The sequence below is a fragment of the Diceros bicornis genome, chromosome 19 (genome assembly GCF_020826845.1).
Source record: "Diceros bicornis minor isolate mBicDic1 chromosome 19, mDicBic1.mat.cur, whole genome shotgun sequence".
Taxonomy (NCBI): domain Eukaryota; kingdom Metazoa; phylum Chordata; class Mammalia; order Perissodactyla; family Rhinocerotidae; genus Diceros; species Diceros bicornis.
Window position 1 is genome coordinate 15,535,294 of NC_080758.1, and position 21,627 is coordinate 15,556,920.

General features: G+C 44.6%; 1 protein-coding gene across 1 annotated transcript; it reads right to left on the reverse strand.

Annotated features, from left to right (window-relative positions):
* Positions 1–354: 354 nt before the first annotated feature.
* Positions 355–21,561, reverse strand: DNTTIP1 (deoxynucleotidyltransferase terminal interacting protein 1). The gene is made up of 13 exons (XM_058562608.1): positions 21,450–21,561; positions 20,805–20,875; positions 19,786–19,882; positions 15,520–15,618; positions 10,459–10,527; positions 10,140–10,196; positions 9,821–9,879; positions 8,854–8,899; positions 6,792–6,850; positions 6,632–6,692; positions 2,467–2,538; positions 815–870; positions 355–702 (listed from the first exon to the last, which is right to left on the reverse strand). The coding sequence occupies exons 1-13, from the start codon at positions 21,552–21,554 to the stop codon at positions 564–566; spliced, it is 990 nt and encodes a 329-aa protein (XP_058418591.1). The 5' UTR covers positions 21,555–21,561; the 3' UTR covers positions 355–563.
* Positions 21,562–21,627: the final 66 nt, after the last annotated feature.

Consider the following 21,627-nt stretch of genomic DNA (forward strand, 5'->3'; position numbering starts at 1 on the left):
GAACATCATTTAGTGTTTTAACCTGTAAAATGGGGGTAATAAAAGCCTCTCCACATTTTTCATATGGTCTGTCATCAACCCCCTATGGTGCCAGCACGCACATTCTGCTACTTCCATACCTTAGTTGGGTATGGAAGGAAATGAGAAAGAGGGACAGGGAAGGTTGGCAAGGTACATGGTGTTCCCACCTTTGTCTCATGAAGCAGATGTGCACGGGGCAGAGGGACTTTCCTGGGTCTACCCTGGGATGGGGGAGGGGCACATGGTCCTGGTTTCCTATATCCACCTCTTCTAGAACCCTTGATGTTTTGTCAGCCCCTACAAGGCAGACGGCACAGCAGGCTCACCATCTGTGTTTATTACAAACTCTTTAATTGCTTCCTATCCCAATAACTTTACAAATGTAGAACTACATGCCAGTCTGGGAGCGCTCTGCAGTGAGTCACTACAAACTAGCCCAGGCACAGCTTAATGCTGCTGAGATCCATCCCAGTGGTGGCCTCAGCCACGTGGGTAAGAGGGCTTCAGAGGAAGGCTGCCAAATGTAGCCAGGGGACATGGCTTCAGGTCTGTGGAGGTGCTTCAACAGCACGATGCTCATTCTCTGTCCGTAGTGTCTCCATGTACTTTCGCATCTTCTCAACCATCCAGGAGGGTAGGACAAAGGATTTCAGCTCCTCTAACTTTAGGTCCAAACATCCTCTGGAACAGAAATGAGGAAGAAAGTTGCAGCAAAGGAGGATATAGGCCCAGGCTCATCCCAGGGACTACTGTGAGGCAGGGGGAAAGGTAGCAGACAGATCACTGGTTTTACCTGTAGTCATCGCTGGCAGCGAGGTCCCGGATGTCCTCCTCAATGAGGAGGTAGGCCTGGGGCAGGAGCAAAGGAGAGTAGTCATTGCCTGTGATTCATTTCAGTTCAACTTAATAACATTTTATTAAACATCTGCTTACTCTAAGGGCTGGAAGGGAGGTGGGCATAGTTACAATTTAGTAGGGGAGAGTTAGTAGGGAGACTGGGGAATTGTTCCCTGAGACAATCTTTCACTCAAATAGAAACTTTATTGGTGGGGGAGTGGGGACTGGTGACTAAATTATTTACAGCCTCCTCCTCTTCTGAAAAAGGACCCTGAAGTAGCTTAAAATAAAATGGCAAGAGAGCTAGCAAAATATACATGGAAACAGGAAATCAGGAGGAGGAAGCCATATGTTAACTCTAGGAGCTAAGATGATTTGGTTTTGAACTTTGTGGCAAAAGGGAAAACGTGATAAACTGCACGGCTGTCTACTAACTAGGCTGTATTGCCTGGGGTCTGCAGAATGGCTTTGACACAATGCCATGATCTGCAGTGGGAGAGAGCCCTCTTGTGAGCTTACCATACGGGGGATGTTGTTCCTCACATGAGCAAGTCTTCTGTGGAAGACACTTCTGTCTAGTTTTAGGGTCAGGAATAATTGTGTGTCCCTTGAGTAATCTGACTGTCTTCATCTTACGGGCATTGTGAACTATGTAACAGATCAGGTGTCCCTGAGAGGGTCCTGGAGCTGAATTTGTGTGAACCCATAGAAGTACACTCGTCTCCCAGGTCAGCAATTAGAAAAACACTTTTTTAAAACTAGTCTTGTTTGTGGCTTAATTTTAGATCCTGCCTTTCCTTTTTCCCCCTATTTCTTATTTATATTATGTTGTATTTTCTGTATCAATGGTAAGTTCCCTGAAATCTTTTTTCAAACAAAGAGTGTAGGCATAAGTAGAGTAGTAAAATAAAAGATAGCTTTCCCTGCCAGAAAGGAGAGGGCATACTGGTTTGCAAGGCCACTGAATTTTTAACAGTCCCAGCGGTGGCACTAAGTTGAGTCCTCAGCTGGGGGACACCGCATGTGATGGACAAAGCCCTCCACAACAGTTTTAGAACACATGCAACAATGATTTTCCTAGGGTTGTTGCTTGATATGAGCTGAGAACTCTTTAAGTAGAGGTGATTCTGGAAGCTGCTGCCAAATGTGGCAAACAAGTTTCATTGCATGTATTAACCCCTATGGATGAGGGGTGCCGCCTGGAGTACTGTGTTGAGAAAAGACTCTATAGCTGTGTCTGGTGGAAGAGTGTTATGACCTATGAGTGAAATCTGTTAATGGCACACAAGAGAAAAGTAGTGTTAAGTGTGTTTTGTACCTGTCATTCTTATGCAAAGCTAATACAATCTAAATAGGAGGGATGACGTGGTAGGGCGAGGGGGTGCTGTGTGGGAGACCTAGGGACAGGGAAGGGAATCCAGGGATTACAGCCTGCTCTTCAGCATGAAGGAATGGGCCCTCTCTAACCATACAAGTCTCCCTGTCCACATTCATCCTGGAGAGCTTTGAGAGTCTCTCAGATTTGGAGGTAAGCTGCCACCAATAGCCAGAACCCTGGTCCCTGGGCTGGATGGGTCTTTGGCAGTGGCACGTGCGAACAATGCTTACCATCTTCCCCCCTGTTGCCCGCATGTGATGCTGCTCAGCCAGCCAGTGCTTGTCCTGGGGGTCAGCTGCATACTGTGAGGGATGAAGTCACAGACAGGCATTAGTTTGGCGCAAGGGGCTTTTCTCATTTGGTCCCAGAGCATACTCTTGGCCCTTGAGCAGTTCTGACCAACAAGACCTTGTCCTAGCCTGGTGGCTGTAGTGGGCTCACCAACCTCTTCAGAGCTAGTGGAGCCGAGCCCAAGAGGCCAGGGTATGGGACCCAATTCCCAGAGGTTTAGTACACCTCTAATCCCCACCCCCTTCTTTTCTCGAAACACAGCATCTCTGGCAACTGGTCAGACTGGTGACTCTTATTTTAGAGCTCTACCCCTCTTTGAAATAATGGTCTGCGGTAGCTTACAACACATGTGATTATTATAGTGACCGTATTTTCTAAAACAAAAATCAGGACACTTCATGATCTGGGGGGATGTGGTATAGCATCACGGTTAAGAACCTGGCTTTGGAATTAGACAAACAAGGTTTAAATTCCAGTTTCTGCCACTTATTTTATTTTATTTTTTTGTGAGGAAGATCAGCCCTGAGCTAACATCTGCCAACCCTCCTCTTTTTGCTGAGGAAGACTGGCCCTGGGCTAATATCCGTGCCCATCTTCCTCCACTTTATATGGGACGCCGCCACAGCATGGCTTGACAAGCAGTGTGTCGGTGTGCGCCCGGGATCCGAACCTGCGAACCCTGGGCCACCGGGCTGCCACAGCGGAGCGTGCGCGCTTAACCACTTGTGCCACTGGGCCGGCCCCCTCTGCCACTTATTGACGGTGTAAACCTGGGCAATAATTTCCTTGAGACTCAGTTTCTTCATTTGTAAAACAGAGAGGATTAATACTTATCTTACAGGGTTGTTGTTAAAAATAAATGAGATAGTGGTTAAAAAGTGCTAAATATAGTATCTGACACATAATAAGTGCTTAATAAAGGTAGGTTTTATAAAATAGGCCGAGTTGGGAAATCTGGGCTATACGGTTACTACTCTTTGAGTTTAAATAATCATTTTATTTCCCAAGTAATATAAGTATCAGTCAAAGTTTTAAAATTTCTGATCCAGCAATCCCATTTCCAGGGATTTATCCTTTAGAATCACTCAAACACAAGGATGTTTGGTGCAGCACTGTTTATAATAGCAAACCTGTTGGAAAAAACTTAAATATCCATTAATAGGGGAGCGATGAAATAAATTATGGAATATCTCTTGTATGAATTCTATATAGCTGTTAAACATAAAATGAGGGAGACAATTTAATTTAATAACATGGACAAATCTCAAGGATATATATATATTTTTTATAATTTTACTTATTTATTTTTCCCCCAAAGCCCCAGTAGATAGTTGTATGTCACAGTTGCACATCCTTCTAGTTGCTGTATGTGGGATGTGGCCTCAGCATGGCCGGAGAAGCAGTGCGTCGGTGCGTGCCCGGGATCCGAACCCAGGCTGCCAGCAGCGGAGTGCGAGCACTTAACCGCTAAGCCACGGGGCCGGCCCTCAAGGATATTATGCACTAGATTTATAGTGGTCAGCACACTTTTTCTGTAAAGGGCCAGTTAGTAAATATTTTAGGCTTTTCCGGCCACACACATCTCTGTCACGTATTTTTCTTTCTTTTTTTTTTTACATCACCCTTTAAAAATCTAAAAACCCTGAGTTGGACAAAAATAGGCTGCAGGTTGGATTTGGCCTAGAGGCCACAGTTTGCCCTGCAGTACAAGTAAGCTCCGTGACGACACGGAGTTTGTGTGTCTGCTTTGTTCACTCCTTTATCTCTAGCACTTTGAGGAGGCTCAGCACTCGATAAGTATTTGTTCAATGAATGAATGAAGTTTGGGTGAAAAAAATAAAATCAGAGAACAATATATATAGTATGATCTCAGTAACATAAAATATCACTAAAGGACAAAGGATGGACACACACACAGAAGTGCATAGGGAGGGGACTGACGGATGCCACCACTGTTGTCGTTGGTGACCTCTAGGGGAGGAGAGTCAGGGTCAAGGGTGAAGGGGAACTTTGTTTTGTTCCCTATTGGCTTCTGTGTATTGTTTGAATTTTTTTACAAGAATGAGTTTATATATGATTTCTATAATTCAAAAAAGATAAAAAGGAAAATAAAAATTTGAATAATGCCTTTTGAATGACAGAAAAATGGGCAAAAGATATAACAGGCACTTTACAGAAGAAATACAGATAGATTCTGAATGAATGAAATGATGCTTATCCTCACCAATAGAGAATTAAAAGCAAAGTAAAACAACAAAAACATTTTCCCTCCACTTATCAGACTGGAAAGATTAAAATGAGAGATAATATCCAGTGGTAATGAGAGTGCGGGTTGCGGGTTTATTACAAACGGTGGGTCTAGAATTGGGCAAGTCTGCTGGTAATAGTGACGAACGTTTACCGAGCCCGTGCCACGTGCCACGCACCAGGCATTGTGCTGGGTGCTTCACTGCACTCTCTCGTAATTCTGCCAACCCTAAGTGATTGGTCTGTATCATCTCCATTTTATAGATGACAAAACAAGCTCAGAAATATGGAGCCACTTGCCCAAGGTCATGGATAGGTCATGGAATGGGGACTGAAACTATACTCTTAACCATTGTGCAACAGGAAGTCAAAGTAGGTCCAAGAGCACATCCATTGGGGGGATAATGCAAGCAAGGCTCTTGGAGGACGTGCATCTTAAAGAATAGTCAGGCAGTCATAAGGGTGAGGGAGGAAGGTCATCCAGGTAAAGGGAACAATAAGAGTGAAGACACTAAGAGAGAAAAATGAAGAAGTAGCAAGTAGTGAAATTGTCTAGGTGTTGGGAATCCCAGAAAATAAAACTGAAAAAGTAGAGGAAGCAGGTCTGCCCTTCAAAGAACTTGAACTTGCACAGAATGTAGTAGACAGAGCCCATGATTCTGGGACCCCAAAGGGGCTGTGTGGTTTTGGCAAGAGGCACCAAACTTTACATACAAGTGCAAAAAAACACGTCTTGAACACACACAGACTACTATTTTTCTAATATATTTGGATGCTTTTGTGACTGATAAAATAGAAATTCATGGGCCGGCCCCGTGGCTTAGCGGTTAAGTGCGCGTGCTCCGCTGCTGGGTTCGGATTCCGGGCGCACACCAACGCACCACTTCTCCAGCCATGCTGAGGCCGCGTCCCACATACAGCAACTAGAAGGATGTGCAGCTATGACATACAACTATCTACTGGGGCTTTGGGGGGAAAAATAAATAAATTAAAAAAAAAATTAAAAAACAAAAATAGAAATTGATTTAAGAGAGTGAGTGAATTCATGACCACCCCCCCTCCCACCCCATATTCTCAAACAGTGGAGACCAAAGCATAGCTGCTCTCAGGAGAGGAGTCCCCTCTTTGCAAAGAGTTAAAACCTCTGCTTTGTTTCAATCTCTTTTACAGATAACCAAATAAGGCTGTGGTTAAGAGCTTTGCTGAAGACAGACGTGGATTTGAATCCTAACTCACTACTTACCAGCTAAGTAACTTTGGGCAAGTCAAAGCCTGTCTCAACCTTTGTTTTTTTTTTAACTTGTAAAAGAAGGATAACAATACCTATCTTGTTTTTTGTTTGTTTTTTTTTGTGAGGAGGACTACCCCTGAGCTAACATCTGATGCCAATCCTCCTCTTTTTTGCTGAAGATTGGCCCTGGGCTAATACCCATGCCTATCTTCCTCTACTTTATATGGGATGCTGCCACAGCGTGGCTTAACAAGCGGTGCGGTGATCCGCGCCCAGGATCCCAACCTGCGAAACTCAGGCGGCTGAAGCGGAGAGCGCACACTTAACCGCTACGCCACCGGGCCGGCCCCTACAATACCTATCTCAAAGGACATTTCCATGAGATAATTAAGTGTAGCACTTAAAAATGTGTTTGATATACAATACAAGGAAAGTTGCTATTATTAGTGAGGCACCGAGGTACTGAGTGAATTACAAAAGGTAAAGGTTAATGGCAGAGAGGCCACTAGAACCCAGATGTCCTGACTCCCAGATCAGTGTTTGTTCCAAGTTTCTCTGTGCCATCTAGAGTCCAATGCGATCCACTCCCACGGCAATGGCCTGCCTAACTCCTGGCACTTACCTACCTTAAAGAGGTGCGGGTGCTTAATGTAGATTCTCCCTCTGGTGCCCCCCATTCCCAGGGCCCTGAAAAGTAACAGAGAGCGGTGAGGAATCCAGCAGTTGCAGTCCTAGTGGTAGACCCCTAAGCTTCCCCCACTTCAGCACCAAAGCTCTGAGACTTACTTGTTGGCTCGAGATCCCAACACAAAGGTGGTAGATTCATTCAGCCGAGCTGGGTCCCACTATGCAAAAAACAGAACAGCTGATGAGGGTGAGGTTTATCTGGTGGGCAGGACAGAAACACTCCTCCCTCTGCCCTCTCCTACCCCACCCTCATCCGTTATTCAATAAATCTTGATTCAAGAAATCAAGTATTTACAATATTATAGGCCCTGTGCTAGATACTGGAGATAAAGAGATGAATAAGATACAGTCTCTGTTCTCCAGGGGGCCACAGATGTAGGTACAGATAATTACACCGTCATGAGATGGGCAATGGTACAGATGAGTGCCGGGCGAGGGAGGTGCCAAAGGAAGGCTTCCTTGAAGAAGTTAATTCCCAAGTTAATTCTGATAGGGTGAGCACAAGTGAGACATGGTAGAGGTGAGGAAGAAGGCGTGGCGAGAACAAAGGCAGGTGAGCATTGGCTTGGCATGTTGGAGAAACTACAAGCAATTCTGTTTTGCAAAAGGAGAGAGCACAAATTAGGGAGCGGCATTGATGAGGCTGGAGAGAGAAGCAGAGAGGGGCTGGAGGCCACAAGTGCATTTCGTTTAGGGGTTTGCACTTTATTTATTCTGTAGGCCGTGGGGAGTCATTGAGGGCCTCTAAACAGGGAGAGCCAGATTTGCTTTAAAGATAGCTCACTCTTCTGAATGTGGCTAATGGATTTGAAGTGGCAAGATTACAGACAGGAAGAGCAGTTTAGAGGTTGCTGGAATAAAGCATTCTTGAGAGAAGATGAGGGTCTGAGCTAGCATAGCAGTAAGGATGAAGAGAAGGAATAGGAACTCTGCTACATTTAGGAGGTAGAATAATTCCAGGATTTCACTGGCTGTAGACAGGGGACGGAAAGGAAGAAGCAAAGATGAGTAAGTAGAGACTGTAAAAGAAGGTCTATGAGGAAAGATTCTGATTTCAATTTTGGATATGCTGAGTTTGAAATACATGAAAATTCCAGGCAGAGAGGTCTAGCAGACAGTAGGATATACAAGTTTTAAACTAGAAGGAGGTATGGGACGAACAAAGAGGTATGGGAACTTTAGCATGTACTGGTCCTTGAAACCACAAGAGTGGATGATGTAGATCACCCAGAGAGAAACTTTAGGTGGAGAAGTGGGCCAGAGAGAGAATTCTGGGGAATGCCCATTTACATGGGTCACTGCTGAGGAAGAACTTATAAAAGAGAGAAGGGATGTTTACAGGGGAACAGAAAGATCCAGGAGAATGCAGGATGACCCGCTCTAAGGGAGCAGAGTTTAAGAAGAAAGGTGTGGTCACCAGCGAAAAAGCAGAAAGGGCCAGTAAGAAAAAAGGTAGACCATTTCTCCTGGACACAGCCTCAACCAGGACCGTGGAGCTTTTATCTACCTTACTGGGCTTCCATATATGATTTTATTTGAAGAAAGGATTCTATTGCTAAAAGAGCTTGCAAACAACTGTTTTGGAGGCAACAGAGGCTAATGGTTAAGAGCACAGACTCTGGTGTCAATAGACCCTGGGTTTGAAACTTGGCTCTACCACTTAATAGGTATGTGACTTTGGGCAACTCTCTAAGCCTTAGCGTGCTCAGGCGTATTAAGCCTATAAGATAACTAGATAAAATAAGGTAATTTCTGCCTACAAAGGAGTTGGTAGGAAACAAAGCTCCTCAACTATAGAAGGGTAACAGAATCTTTCGCATAAGGTTGTTATAAAGATTAAATGAGATAATCCATACAAAAGATTTAGGACAGTGCCTGTCACATATTAAATACCGAATAAGTGACCACTAGCTTTTGCGAGGAGAAAGCTTCAGCAAAGACTCAAGCCCTCTCTTTGCTTTGCCCCTAATTCCAATCCCTACTTGGGATCCTTCTAGGAGGCCAGCGTGGGGGTGGGGGGTGGGGGGCAGGGGACGAGGAGAGATGGCTCTGGAATGGCGTGCCCACATCCTTCACCACCCCCAGCCCTTTCCCTCATGGTGGGCCCCAGAGCCTTGACTGAGTCTCCCTGGGATAGCGGTCACTGCTCACATAATCATACCTTAGGGCCTTCTCGGCGAATTGGTTCACAGGATTTTGGTTTCCATCTGATTGGAAGGAAAGAAGCAAGTGAATTCTCCAAGGTCAGGCCTAGGACTGGAAGAGCATATGGGATCTCCGCATATGCTCTCACTTGAGCCCTGGGCGTACTTCTTCCTGGTAACCCGGCAGAGGAGGTACATAGCAAAAAAAGCCCTGGACTAGAAGCCATTCTAGGACTAGCTCTGATATTACCTAGCAACATGGGCAAGTCCAGGAACCTCTCTCAGTTGTAGTTTTCTCATCTGTCAAAAGGAGAAAATGGCAGCATCTGCCTTACCTATCCTGTGTCTGTGAGAAATGAACTTGCTCCACGCAGGAGACAAATCTAAGGTACGATGATTAATACTATTCCATCTCCTGAGCCAATGGTTTCAAACTACCCCCATCCCTCTTAACCAGACCAGTTTGGCTTATCTGCTTTATATATTGGGCTTCCATGTAAAGTTTTGTTTGAAAAAAAGATTCTGTTGCTTAAAAATCTTTGAAAATGACCATCCTGGAGGCAACGTAGTAGAGTTTTGCCCCTTATTGGCTGTATGACCTTGGGCAAGTAATTCTTTGAGTCTGTTTCCTTATCTGCAAAATTAATTATATCTTCATTAGAGGGTGGCTGTAAGGATTAAAAGGTGAAGTATGTAAGTTGTTTAGACCAGTTACAGCACATTATAAACATTCAATAGATACTGTATTAACAATAAAAAACCTCTGGTATTTAATCACTCTGGGCTGAACTGTTCTGGGGCAAAAACAGGCTAAACCAACCTCCTCTCGCTGCCTTCTTTGCCCACCCTCAAACCAGGGTAACACTTCTCTGTGGGCACTTAAACAGATGGATCTGATTTCACCAGGCACAGAAGTCTGGCCGCTTTTCCTCCAGGCCCACACCCTCCCTGCTCCTCCCTTCGGCTCTGCTGGCCCCTACTCACACCATGCCGGCGGCTGCCCGGTCATTTGACAGGACGTGTCCAGGAGGCCGTCCCTTCCTCTGCCACAAAGAACAGCTGTCAGAGGCCTGACCCTGTGGGAAGCCCCACCCCACTCCATCCCACTGGCAGGTCCAGGGTTCCTGGTGGAGATGATTTTCCAAAGAGACCAAATGATGCTTGAGAGTAATAGGGAGAGTGACTGTTTCCAGGGTTCCTGCCTCTCATGCTAGAAAGGCTCAAAGGTGCACTGAGGAAGCCTATTATCTTCTTTTGGAGCTGCAGGGCCTTTTCTCTGCCATAAAATGAGGAGATGGCTTACCTTTTTGGGAATGGGGCTTCCTCGATGGGCACATTCCTCCTCTGTCTGCCGGCCACGCTGGAGGAGAAGGGCAGGGAGTCAGTAGAAGGCCAGTAATTGGGAGTTGCAGGTCTCCTGGGGTTGCAGAAGACAGAGCCCTGGGACTACCCACTCCAGCCCCTCCCTGAGCCAGGCCTCAGAAGCCCTCCTACCATGATGCTGTTTGGATCTGCTCCCACAAATGGATGGTATGTGAGACCTCCCTGGGCCCACAGAGTTCACCTGCCTCCCGACCTGATTGGTCTCCCCCTCCAATACCCCAGGACACAGTGACTCTGACCTTTATCCCTGGAAGCTCATGAGTCAATCTGGGTATTACTTTTTCTCCATCTGAAAACAGTAGTTTAGCCTGAAGGGAAAAGACCAAGTGTTAACAGTCACTATTTTGGTGCATAAGGCTCTCTGCTTCCATTTTTATAAACACAACTCCAAACTGGTTTAAAACTTTTTCATGGTCAGTACAAAGGCACCCCAAGATATGCATATAAATAGATACCTAATTTTTAAAAAATGGGAGTAATTAATGGTCATTGCTGAAAAATTAGAAAATGTAAACAAGCAAATAAAAAATCAAACCTGAAATCTCAGTACCTACAGAATACTGTTAATATTTCAATGTGAATTCTTCATTACTTTTTTCCACGTACATATATACTATATATTTTTCCTAAGTAAATGCATTAATATAATACATATTCCTCAGTAAGCTGCTGATCTTCATTTAATAAATATTAAGTACCTAGTGCATAAGTGTTGGGGACACAGCACTAAACAGCACAAGCAAGATCCCTGTTCTTGTGGAGCTTTCATTCTGTGGGCAAGCTGGATAATAAGCAAATAAATAAACATATAAACAAGGTAATTTTGGATCATGACAGATGTGGCAGAGAATTGCCAGAGGACTCCTTTAAGCAGGTGGTCAGGGAAGGACTTGCTGAGAAGGCAGCCTCGGAGCCGCGCTGTGAAGGAGAAGCGGCCAGCGACAAGAAAAAACTGCAGAGAAGCGTGTTTCAGCAGCACCGAAGAGCACAAAAGCCCTAAAGCGGGACCAGACTTGGCTCATTTGAAGAAGAAAAAGATGGCCTAGCAAGTGGTGGGCACAGGAGAGAGTGGTGAGCGAGCAGTGGGGTGAGGTTGGCAGAGGCCCTGGAGGCCATGCAGAGTTGTGTTCATGTGACCTCTGGGGCAGCACAGCCCTGAGCACTCCCTCTCTCTGCAAACACTCTTTTCTACTGGCTCCTTGGCCACACTTCCCTGGTTTTCCTTCTTCTTCTCTGGCAACTCTTTCTCAGCCTTTGCTGGTTCACCTTCCTCAGTCTGGTTCTTTTCATTCTATCCTCTTTCATTAGGTCTTCTACCTGCTTTCATCTATGCTCACAGCTTCAATTAACATCTCTAAACTGATGACTCCATAATTTGTATCTTCAGCTGTACCCTCTCCTTTGATCTCCAGATTTATATAACAAACGGTCTGCCCATGTCTATGCATGGATGTCTGAAATTTGCTAAGCCCCAAACTGAACTCATGATCTTCTCCTCCAAATGCTGTCCCTTTTCAGTGAAGAGTGCCCCAGTCCAGTGTGTAATTATGCACACGTCTGTGTGGTAATTTAACTCATACCTGTCTGCCTAACAAGGCTGTAAGTTCTGTGAGAGCAGGAACTTGTGTGTTCATTTGCCATTTGTTCGTTCGTTTGTTTATTCATTCATTCATTCATTCATTCACTCGATCATTCAACAGTGTACACATAGTAAGAGTCACATTCTAGGGCTAGGAACACAGCAGTGAACAACATCAGGCCTCAACTCTTGCAAAACTCAAGATTTTAGCAGAGGTGGGGGTGGGAGGGAGGCATAAAATAAACAAATGAACTATTAATAATTCCAGATTGAAATAAATGGTGTAAATAAACAAGTAAGGTGATAGAAATTAACTGGAGATGGGAAAGGGAGCCAGATGGCAGGGCTACTTTAGATGGAGGGCCAGGGGAGGCCTTTCTGATGAGGCCATATTTAAGCTAAATCTGAAGAAAAGAAGGAGCCAGCTATGTAAAGAGTTAAGGGTAGAGCATGCCAGGCAGTGAGAACAGCAAGTGCAAAGGCCCTGAGCTTGGTGTGTGGAGAAGCAGAAAGTATTCCAGTCCAGCTAGAATATAGTCAATAAGTGGGAGGTGGGATGAGACGAAGTTAAAGAAATAGGCAGGAGCCAGTCCAGGTAGGGCTCTGTGAGTCATGGTGAGGCACTAGCGTTTTGTTCTGCCTGCAACGTGAAGTCACTGAAGGGTTTTAAAGAGGAGAGTGACACAGTCCAATTGATCTTTAAAAAGAAGGGTCTGGCTGCTGTGAGAATGGACTAGAGGAAGGCAAGAGGGGAAGCAGCTCAGGGCTGTGATACACATTTGGGAATCATTAGCAGTTAAACTGGCTTCAAAGCCACAGGACTAGGTGAAATCAGCTAGAATGAGAGTGAGAAACAGAAGAGAAGAGGTCTGAGGACTGAACTCGTGAATGCACCAACAGTCAAAGCACTCGAGCCAAGAGAGGAGCGTTCCAAGAAACATGAAATGACCCACTGCAACAAATGCCACAAAGAAGCTGAGTAAGCCGAGGACAGTTAGGGTCCACAGGATCTGACAACACGGAGGTTACTGGTGACCTGTGCAGAAACATACACAGGGAAAAGAAGGAAACACATCAAAATATTAACAGAAGTTATTGTTGGTAGTGAGATTATGAGAAATTTTAATTTTCTTCCTTATAATTTTTATTTTCTGATTTTAAGATAACACTAGCAGCAGGTAACACATTGAGTCTTTGTTACTGATCTAAATGCTCTAAGAGTAGCGCCACATTTAATCCTCACAACAATCCTATGAGAGAGAACCTCGACCCCCATTTTGCAGATATGAAAACAGAGGTTTAGGTATGTGAGGTAACTTGCTGAAGGTCACACAGCTTCTCAGTGGTAAAGCCAGGACTCACATCTAGGCAGTCTAAATCAAGAGAAAACTTGCCTTCTTAACCACTATGCCAAGTGTTTCTTAATGAATGTATATTACTTGTACAAATAAAATGAACAAATAAAAATAACTATTCCGCAAAACACAATCAAACAAACAAAAAATCCAAGCAACATACTGTAGATAAGATCAGCCATTTCTCCCTAAGAAGCACCTGTAAAGGGGTAGCTAAGGAGATCAGGGAACACGACTGAGATGGTCAGGACGTGGTATCAGAAGTGAAAACAAGCAAATCAAGTCTTAACCCAACCCAAACTAAGAAAAAACCCTAGTCTAATCAAATCACATACAGTCTGAGGAGTCTTTTAATGCAATAAGAAGTTCTGCCTGCAGTTTAGACATGAGGACCCCAAAGAGCTTCCAAGTATCCTGGCCACCCGAAAGCTAGGCTCTGTTGTGAGGCAGCAATATGTATAATTGTGAATATAGCTACCATGAATTTAACATCTAGTATGTTCTGTGCTCTGCGTATTCACGCTGTGTGGTAGTTCACGTCTCTTATCCCATTCAAGCCTCACAGCAAACCACTGGTGGTGGGGAGTGGTCTTATTCTCAATTTTAGAGATGAGGAAATTGAAGGTCAGAAAGGTTAGAAGACTTGTTCAAAGTTTCTTGATTTGTGTGGTTTCAGGTTGGATGAGGATGAAACTCTGGGCCTTCCTGTGCTCTGATTCCATCTGCTCTGACCACAGACCCTTCTGTTCCCTACTCTGGCTTCCCACTTACATCAATACTGGAAAGGGGGACTTCGGAAGGTGGACATGGGGATTCAGGAGACTGGAAAGGTATAACCATTCATGGAGTTCAGGTTATGCCCAATTCACTCAACTTCATCTTCACCTTTCACTGGGACTCCTGAATAGTCTCATAAATTTCCCTTCCAATCTCCTTGGCAGCTTCCCAAACCAGTCTCCTCATGGCAGCCAGAGTGATCTTTCAAAATGCAAATCTCATTAGGCAGCTCTTCTGCTTAAAACTCCCCATCTATAATTTGGCTGGCAGTCCTGTGCTTGATCTGGTCTCTGCCTACTTCTCCGTCCTCATCATTCTCTCCCACCTCTGAAAACCAGCCACACTGGCTTCTTTCTGTCCCTTAGACATACTCCTACTCCCTTCTGCCTCTGGGCCCTGTATCCTCTAGTGTGCTCTCTCATTGCCTTCTATGCTTACAGCACTTCTAACAGTTTGTAGTTATAGATCTACTATATGATTACTGGAGTAATGTCAGGGCTCGGGGGGTAAGGACAATGTCCATCCTGAACTGGGCACAGAGTAGGCTCTCAATACATATTAGTTAAAGAGATAAAAAAACTCAAGAAAGCATTTTGGGATGCAAGTGACAGTGAAGGTTTTACCAATTTAATCTTGATTCAGCTCAAACTTATAAGAATATTATTAGCAAACTGTCATGTTTTATTATAAGCAAATGTTACAACTGATTATAACACACTACAGTCCCGGAGTGTATTAATGAATTGGCCTCTTAATGAATTGGGTTAGCTTAAATTTAATAGTCTATGAGAACCAGATTGATCGACTTTAACTGCACTGACAGGATGGAGTTCTGCCGTTTCAAAGCTGAGGTCCAGGCCCTTGTCTTGCTCTTTTCTGAGGCTGTGCCTGAGTAGCTAGTCAGCCAGCCTCCCAGAAGACGTTTCTCTCTCATCTCCTGATAATTACCCTCATAGGACTGAACTCAAACCAGCCCTGTGGCTCTGATTATGAAGAAATTTCCATCTCTGACAGCTAATGGTTTCACAGTCAAACACAGAATATGGGTGATGCTGACAATTCCTATTAATAACAGCAGCTGACACAGGCAAACAGGTTCACTACTATCTTGGGAGCATAGCCATTTATAGACCTGATGTCATGCCTCCTGACCACACTTTGAGAGGCAGAAAGGGTGACAGTCCCCATGATACCAAAAGAGCCTGTGACTACTTGAAGGATCAAGTCACAAGCACTTAGAGAGGAGAGACAGACCTTAGCTAGTCTAACTCTTCCTTGTTCTAAGCCACAATTTCTTCATCTGTAAACTAGGGGTTAAAATATACCTTCAGTACAGGGTTTCTTCTGGGATGTAAATGACCTAATGCATGTGACAGCATCTATCCCAGTACCTGGCACATAGTAGCTACTTCTCTTCCCTCTGTCAGCAACAGCTCCAAGAACTATCTGGATGTAAGTGGCTTGTTGGGCATCCCCCAAAATACCACCGACGATGGGATCACATTTCTTAGCAGTGCCAGAGGGCTAAACCTTGTGCCTCTCAATACATATTAGTTAAAGAGATAAAACTCTTTCTCCTTTGGTCTCACCTGCTCCAGGCAGCTCCGACAGGCCTCCTGGATCAGCTGCTCTGCATCCACTTCTTCCCCGATGTTGTCTCGCACATTCAGTGCTGCCTTCTGGAAGAACTAGGGAGAAGTACAATAGAGGACAAGGTCAGAAGTCCTGCTAATTTGCATCAAGTTGAAGGAAACTGAATATAAAAGAGAAGCTCTTATCCTACCCTCATACAGAGGGGAAAAGTGATTATGAGCATGGCTTTGAGATCAGACAGATTTAATTTCATATCCCAGCCTCTATTTCCCCACTCTCTCCTCTCTTAAGGAGGAGGATAATCACGGAGGTGCCCAAAGGATGGTCATTACAGTGTTAATGTGTAAACAGTGCAAAATCAAAGAAAAACCTAAATCTCCAAGTATAACTTAAATAAATTATGGAATAATTTACCATAACTAATATACCATGAAGTAATATGCAAATATTAAAAATCACAGTAAGGATGGTATAGGAGAATATAGTTTTGATGTGAAAGGTATTCATGATATACTGCCAAGTGAAGGAGGCAAGTTATAAAATAGTTTAGCACAGTATGAGCCTATTTATATATAATAGCAAAAAGCAAACACAGAGAGACAAAAGAACTGTCAGAACATATATTAGAGTAACAGCGGCGATAGGGTGGATGACTGTTTTTATAATGTATGTGTACTACTTCTGTAGAAGAAAAAAAGAATGCCAGTGCCTGAGGTGAACAGGCCAGAGTAGGCCAGAAAAGATCCAGAGAGTAGAAGGCCCTAATTGAATTGTGACTTTGCCCAATCCGAAAGAAACAATGTGGGATGGGAGCAGTGAGATCTGGCCACAGCCCCAGGATACCAGCAGCTCCAATTGCATGGAGAAAGGGAAGCAGAAGGTTCCTCCACTGTGTAAGAGGGAGAGCTTGAACCTGAAAACACTGAGGGACAAGGTTATGTGAGGTCCCCAAACCAAGGCAATGAGAACACATTCATAACGAGAGTCCAAGTTGTGTCTCTAGAAGAAAGTGTTAGTTCTCTCTGGTGTAAAGAAAAGTTCTGGAACCTATAACCAGTGCTCCTACTGTGGGAGAAACTATGGGAATGTACTGTCATTTTATATTTAGCAAGGTCAAATGCCTTTGTGGTTAACATCAAACCAAGGAGAAGAGGGTGAAAGCATTGGATTAGAGACCTCAAGAGTTTAGGAGGAAAATTCTTCAGGCCAAATTAAATGGAATGATCAGATGAGTTTGACTTTAAAACAAAAAACTAAAAACTGGAGATTAATACTGGTGTTCAGCGTTGACTACTGGCTAAGTGAAAGCTAGCTGAAATAATGATTTGGATACTTTACAACCAGTTTGTGAGGTGGGGAGTGCAATGAATATATAGGGGTGAGTGTAAGCTACCTCTGGACCTGAGAACGAAATCCAGTCATGAATAAGGCATTCTCAAACACTACTGCTAAAAATGAAAAAAGGCACAACCTTTCTGGAGAGAAATTTTCTCAAGGGAAAGGTATGTTTTCCCTTTTACCCACCAGTTCCATCTCTAGGAATTGTCCCCTAGAAATACTCTCACAAATGAACAAAGATATACATTTAAAGTGTTCAGTGTAGCACTGTCTGTAACAGAGAAAAACCGGAAACAATCCGAATGTTCTAGTGACTAACTGCGGTACAACCATATAATAGATTACTCTGCAATTATTACAAAAGAATCAAGGTGAGCTTTTATGTACTGACCTAGAAACATGACCAAAATATATCGTTAAATGAAAAAACTGAGTTGCAGAACAGGGCAGGTAAACTGATCCTATGTATTTTTTTAAACATGCATATGCGCGTGCGCGCGCACACACACGCATGCACGCACGCACACACACACACACAAATAAATATGGGTGACTATGTAGTCACTGTTAACAGTTTGGTATCTCTGGGAGGTGAGTTTTAGTGACTTCTGGTTTTTACTTTTTAGAATATCCATATTCTTTTTTCCCAATATTTTCTTATGAAAAATTTCATACAGACAAGTTGAATTATTCAATGAATATCTAATACCTACCACCTAGAGTCTATAATTAACATTTCGCTATATTTGCTATCACATATCCATTTACCCATCCCTGTATCCGTCCATCAATCCATTTTATAAGCTATATTATTAGAACATTTTTTTTAAAAAGGTGCATGCATTTAGTAATCACAGAAATAAATAATAAAGATTAACAATGTCTTGGATAGGATCAGCTGTATGTAGAAGTTATTATCCTAAACATTTTTAAGAAAATGGGTAGCTGAGATTTGGGAACGTCATCAAACCAAGTGAAAAGATGAGGTCGATCAAGAGTGTGAACTTATCTGAAGCTGTGATGTAATCACATCATTTGTACCTTGTCTGAAAACAAGTGTGATAAGGAAGTATCTTCAGAGTAAATAAGAGGGGAGCCCAGAGCCACAAATTGTGTTTCTCCAGCATTTTTCCAGGCAAGAAAGTTCCTGAATCATGGTATCCACTATTGGAACAAGCAACAAGAAAAGGGCTTTGGAGGCAGACAATCTTGGATTGAATTCTGACCTAGCCTTTTCCTAGTGGCTTAACCTCTTTATTTCCGCATATGTAAAGGTGTGGAGGTATGAGAATACATGGTGCATTCTGGGATGTGCAAAAATTAGGGGCAGTAATAACATGGTATACAGGGGGGTGTGGCTGGGGTCTGATCACAGTGCGCCACATATGCCACGTTAAGGAATTTGGATTTTACCCAGAAGGCAATGGAAAGTCGCTGAGGGATTTTAAATAGGGAAGTGACACTGTTGGATTTACATTTTAGAGATCACTGGCAGCTGTATGGAAGGTGGGTTGAAGGAGGGAAAGAGTAGAGGCAGTTAGGGATTTAGTAGGAGCCTGGGTGAGAAATAACAAAGGTCTGAACCAAGGCAGAGGCAAGGAAGAAGAGCATGCTTGACGGATTGTGAAGTGGAATGTACACGTCTCCACAATTGCATATGGAAGATGAAGGAGAAGGCAGAGACCCCTGGTTTCTAAGTGAATGGTGATCCCATTCAAACTTAACATGTCCAAAACTGAGCTCCTGATTTCCCCTGCTTGTTTCTGTCTTCTGCATCTCAAGTCAATAGCAATTCAATTTTTACAGCTTCCCAGGGCAAATAACCTGGGAATCGTTTACTTCTTTTTCTTTTACCCTGCCCATGAGAATCACTGGCAAATCTTCTTGCTGCCTTTGAAATACATACAGATACTCTTTCCCAACATCTTTACTACTAACACCCAAGCCACCTAATAGGCCTCCTGCGGTCAGAGTCACCCTTTAAAAATGTTCCGATCTGCTCAAAACTCTCCAAGAGCCCCTATTTTACCCATAATAAAACCCAAAGTCCTTACCATGGCTCCAAAGGTTCTGCATGAGCTGGGCCCTTGTTACATCTCTGATCACCTCTCCCACCACTTTCCTTCTTGCTCAGTGGGCTCCAGCCCCAGTAGCCACTTTGTTGCTTTGAATGTGCCAAGCACACTCCAGCCTCAGGGCCTTTGCCCTTGTTCTCTCCGCCTGGACTGCTCTTCCCCCAGGTATCTGCCTGCCTTGTTCTTTCCTTACTTTATTCAGGTCTCTGCTCAAATATCCTCTTATCAGAGGGCTTTCCTAGCCGCAATCTATAAAATAATACCCTGTTCCCCACTGGTCACTCTCTTCCTCTTCTCTCTGGCATTCCCTAACACAGTACATATTTGTTTAAAGAGGTCAAGGATATTGTTCATTTTGTTCACAGCTACACCTCCAGTGCCTAGAACAGTGCCTGCCATTATGGTAGGCACTCAGCAAATACTTCTTGAATGAATAAATAAACACAAGAGGAGGAGGTTTACAAAGAAAAACAGTTTAGTTCTGAAAATGCTGGGTTTGAAGCAACCATGGGACATTCAGGTAAAGCCATGTAGAAGTTTATTTAGAGGCCTAGAAAAGAATTTTAAATAACAGTAATAATGGTGATATTATTAAACAAGTAATAAAAGTAGTTGCTATGTTCCAAGCACAGTGCTGAGTACATTAAGTCACTTCATCCTCACGATAGCTGAGCAAAAAAAGAGGCATTCAAATTACCCCCAAAGAGGGCAAAAAGTTCTCAGGGGTTCAGAATTGGAAAACTTTAGACATCTCTGCATACTAGAGAGACCCGGGGAGACTGTGATGCCGGAAAAGACTGCCCATGAGTTTTTCTCCGTGTTAATTTTTTATCTTTGTGTCCCTCTCACCTTCATATACTTGTTGAAGACAGTCTGGATCTCCTCATTGATGCTAGGCTGCAAGACAGCTCGGAGGAGGTCCATGGAGATGGAAGGATCTGTGAAACTGCATTCAGGAAGGAGACACAGTCAGGAGGCATGTCCCAAACATATCCTTTTCTAGTCTGCCTAGCCAATTATTGATATAGGATCCTTAATGACAATAGATAGCTTTTACTGAAAACTAGCTATGTGCCCAAGTTGTGTGCAAACTACACAGATGCATGACTTTATTGCATTCTCATAATAACTCTATGAAATGGATAAGGCATTTTATGAACTATAATACTTACACGAAAAGTCTATACACCTTTATATATATATATATACTTTTTTTTTTTGCTGAGGAAGATTTGCCCTGAGCTGACATCTGTTGCCAATCCTCCTCTTTTTTTGCTTGAGGAAGATTAGCCCTGAGCTAACATCTGTGCCACTATTCCTCTATTTTGTATGTGGGTCACTGTCACAGCAATGCTGATGAGTGGTGTATGTCTGTGCCTGGGATCCGAACCTGCGAACCCAGGCCGCCGAAGCAGAACTTAACCACTATGCCACAGGGCCGGCTCCAACCAACACTTTTAATGAACATCCATTTAATCACTACCCAGGTCAAGAAACATAATCAGCATCCCAAAGGTCCGTCTTGTGCTCTCTCCCTTCTCTGCAATGGATGCTACTATCAGCCTCACTTTTTTCTTAACCTCCACCCTATTCTGCCTCTCTAGAGCCCTCAACCACGGAGCCAGTGAGTGTCAGGAATCTTAAGCATCGTTTAATTCAACCCTCTCCCTCATTTTGTTCATGAGTTCAGAGAGGGAAGGGATTTGCTCCAAGTCACACATAGAGTTACAGAATCTGAGACTCCTCTCTCTTAGTCCAGTGCTCTTTCTACTGGCTGACGATCTCTTCTCAGCCCTGTGCAGCGGCGACCCCAAACTGCCATCCAAGCCAGTGCCTGGGAGGTAAGTCCCACCCACGGCGAGCCTTACCTTGTCGTCATCTGTGAGCGGCGGCCCCTTCGCTGCACCTGCCGGTGCTTTATCATTATGTTCCAAGGGTTCTGTGGGGACCAAGGGAGATGTCACTGAGGCCCGTGACACTGGGGTGGGGGTGGAGGGTGGATATGAAGTTAAACCTAGACATCCCTGCTTCTCAGCTGCTTTCACCACCTCTCCCACCGTAGGGCAGGCGGGAGGGCGGTGGTTGGAAGGCCCTGCCAGGGACGAGGAACCGACGAAAAGTTTTTTGCTTCTCAAGTCCCAACCCCACTTTTTCAGGAAGGGCTGGAGGACGGGAACCAGTGTTACCGAGGGCCTACTCTGTGGGAGACGACGTGCTGGGCGCTCTACCCGCATTTATATCCCATCCCCACAACTTTATGAGGCTGGCACTGATCATCTCCATTTTATAAAAGAGGACACTGGAGCTCGGGGGTTGACAGGACCGGCCCACGTCACCTAGCCAGCAGGGCGGCACCAGAATTTGAATTCAGGTCGTCGGACCGCGAAAACACCAACCCCCTCGGCAGCACCAGCCGCCGCGTTCTCTCGCCCGCGGGCCGGGGTCTCGGGAGCCCGAGGCCCCGCCCGGCCCGAGCCTAGCCCCGGCCCTGGCCTCCCCGGGGGCGCCCTCACCGTGAGAACCAGCTGCCCCGCTGCGCCCGCGTCTCCCAGCTCGGGGCCGCCCCGCTCTGCCCCACCAGGTCCCCGCGGCTGCTCGGCGTCGCCAGTGGCCCCCATGGCGCCCCCGACCCCCACAACTTCAGCCCGACTCTGCCACCGGCCGGAAAGTGGCCCCGTGACGTCATTGGAG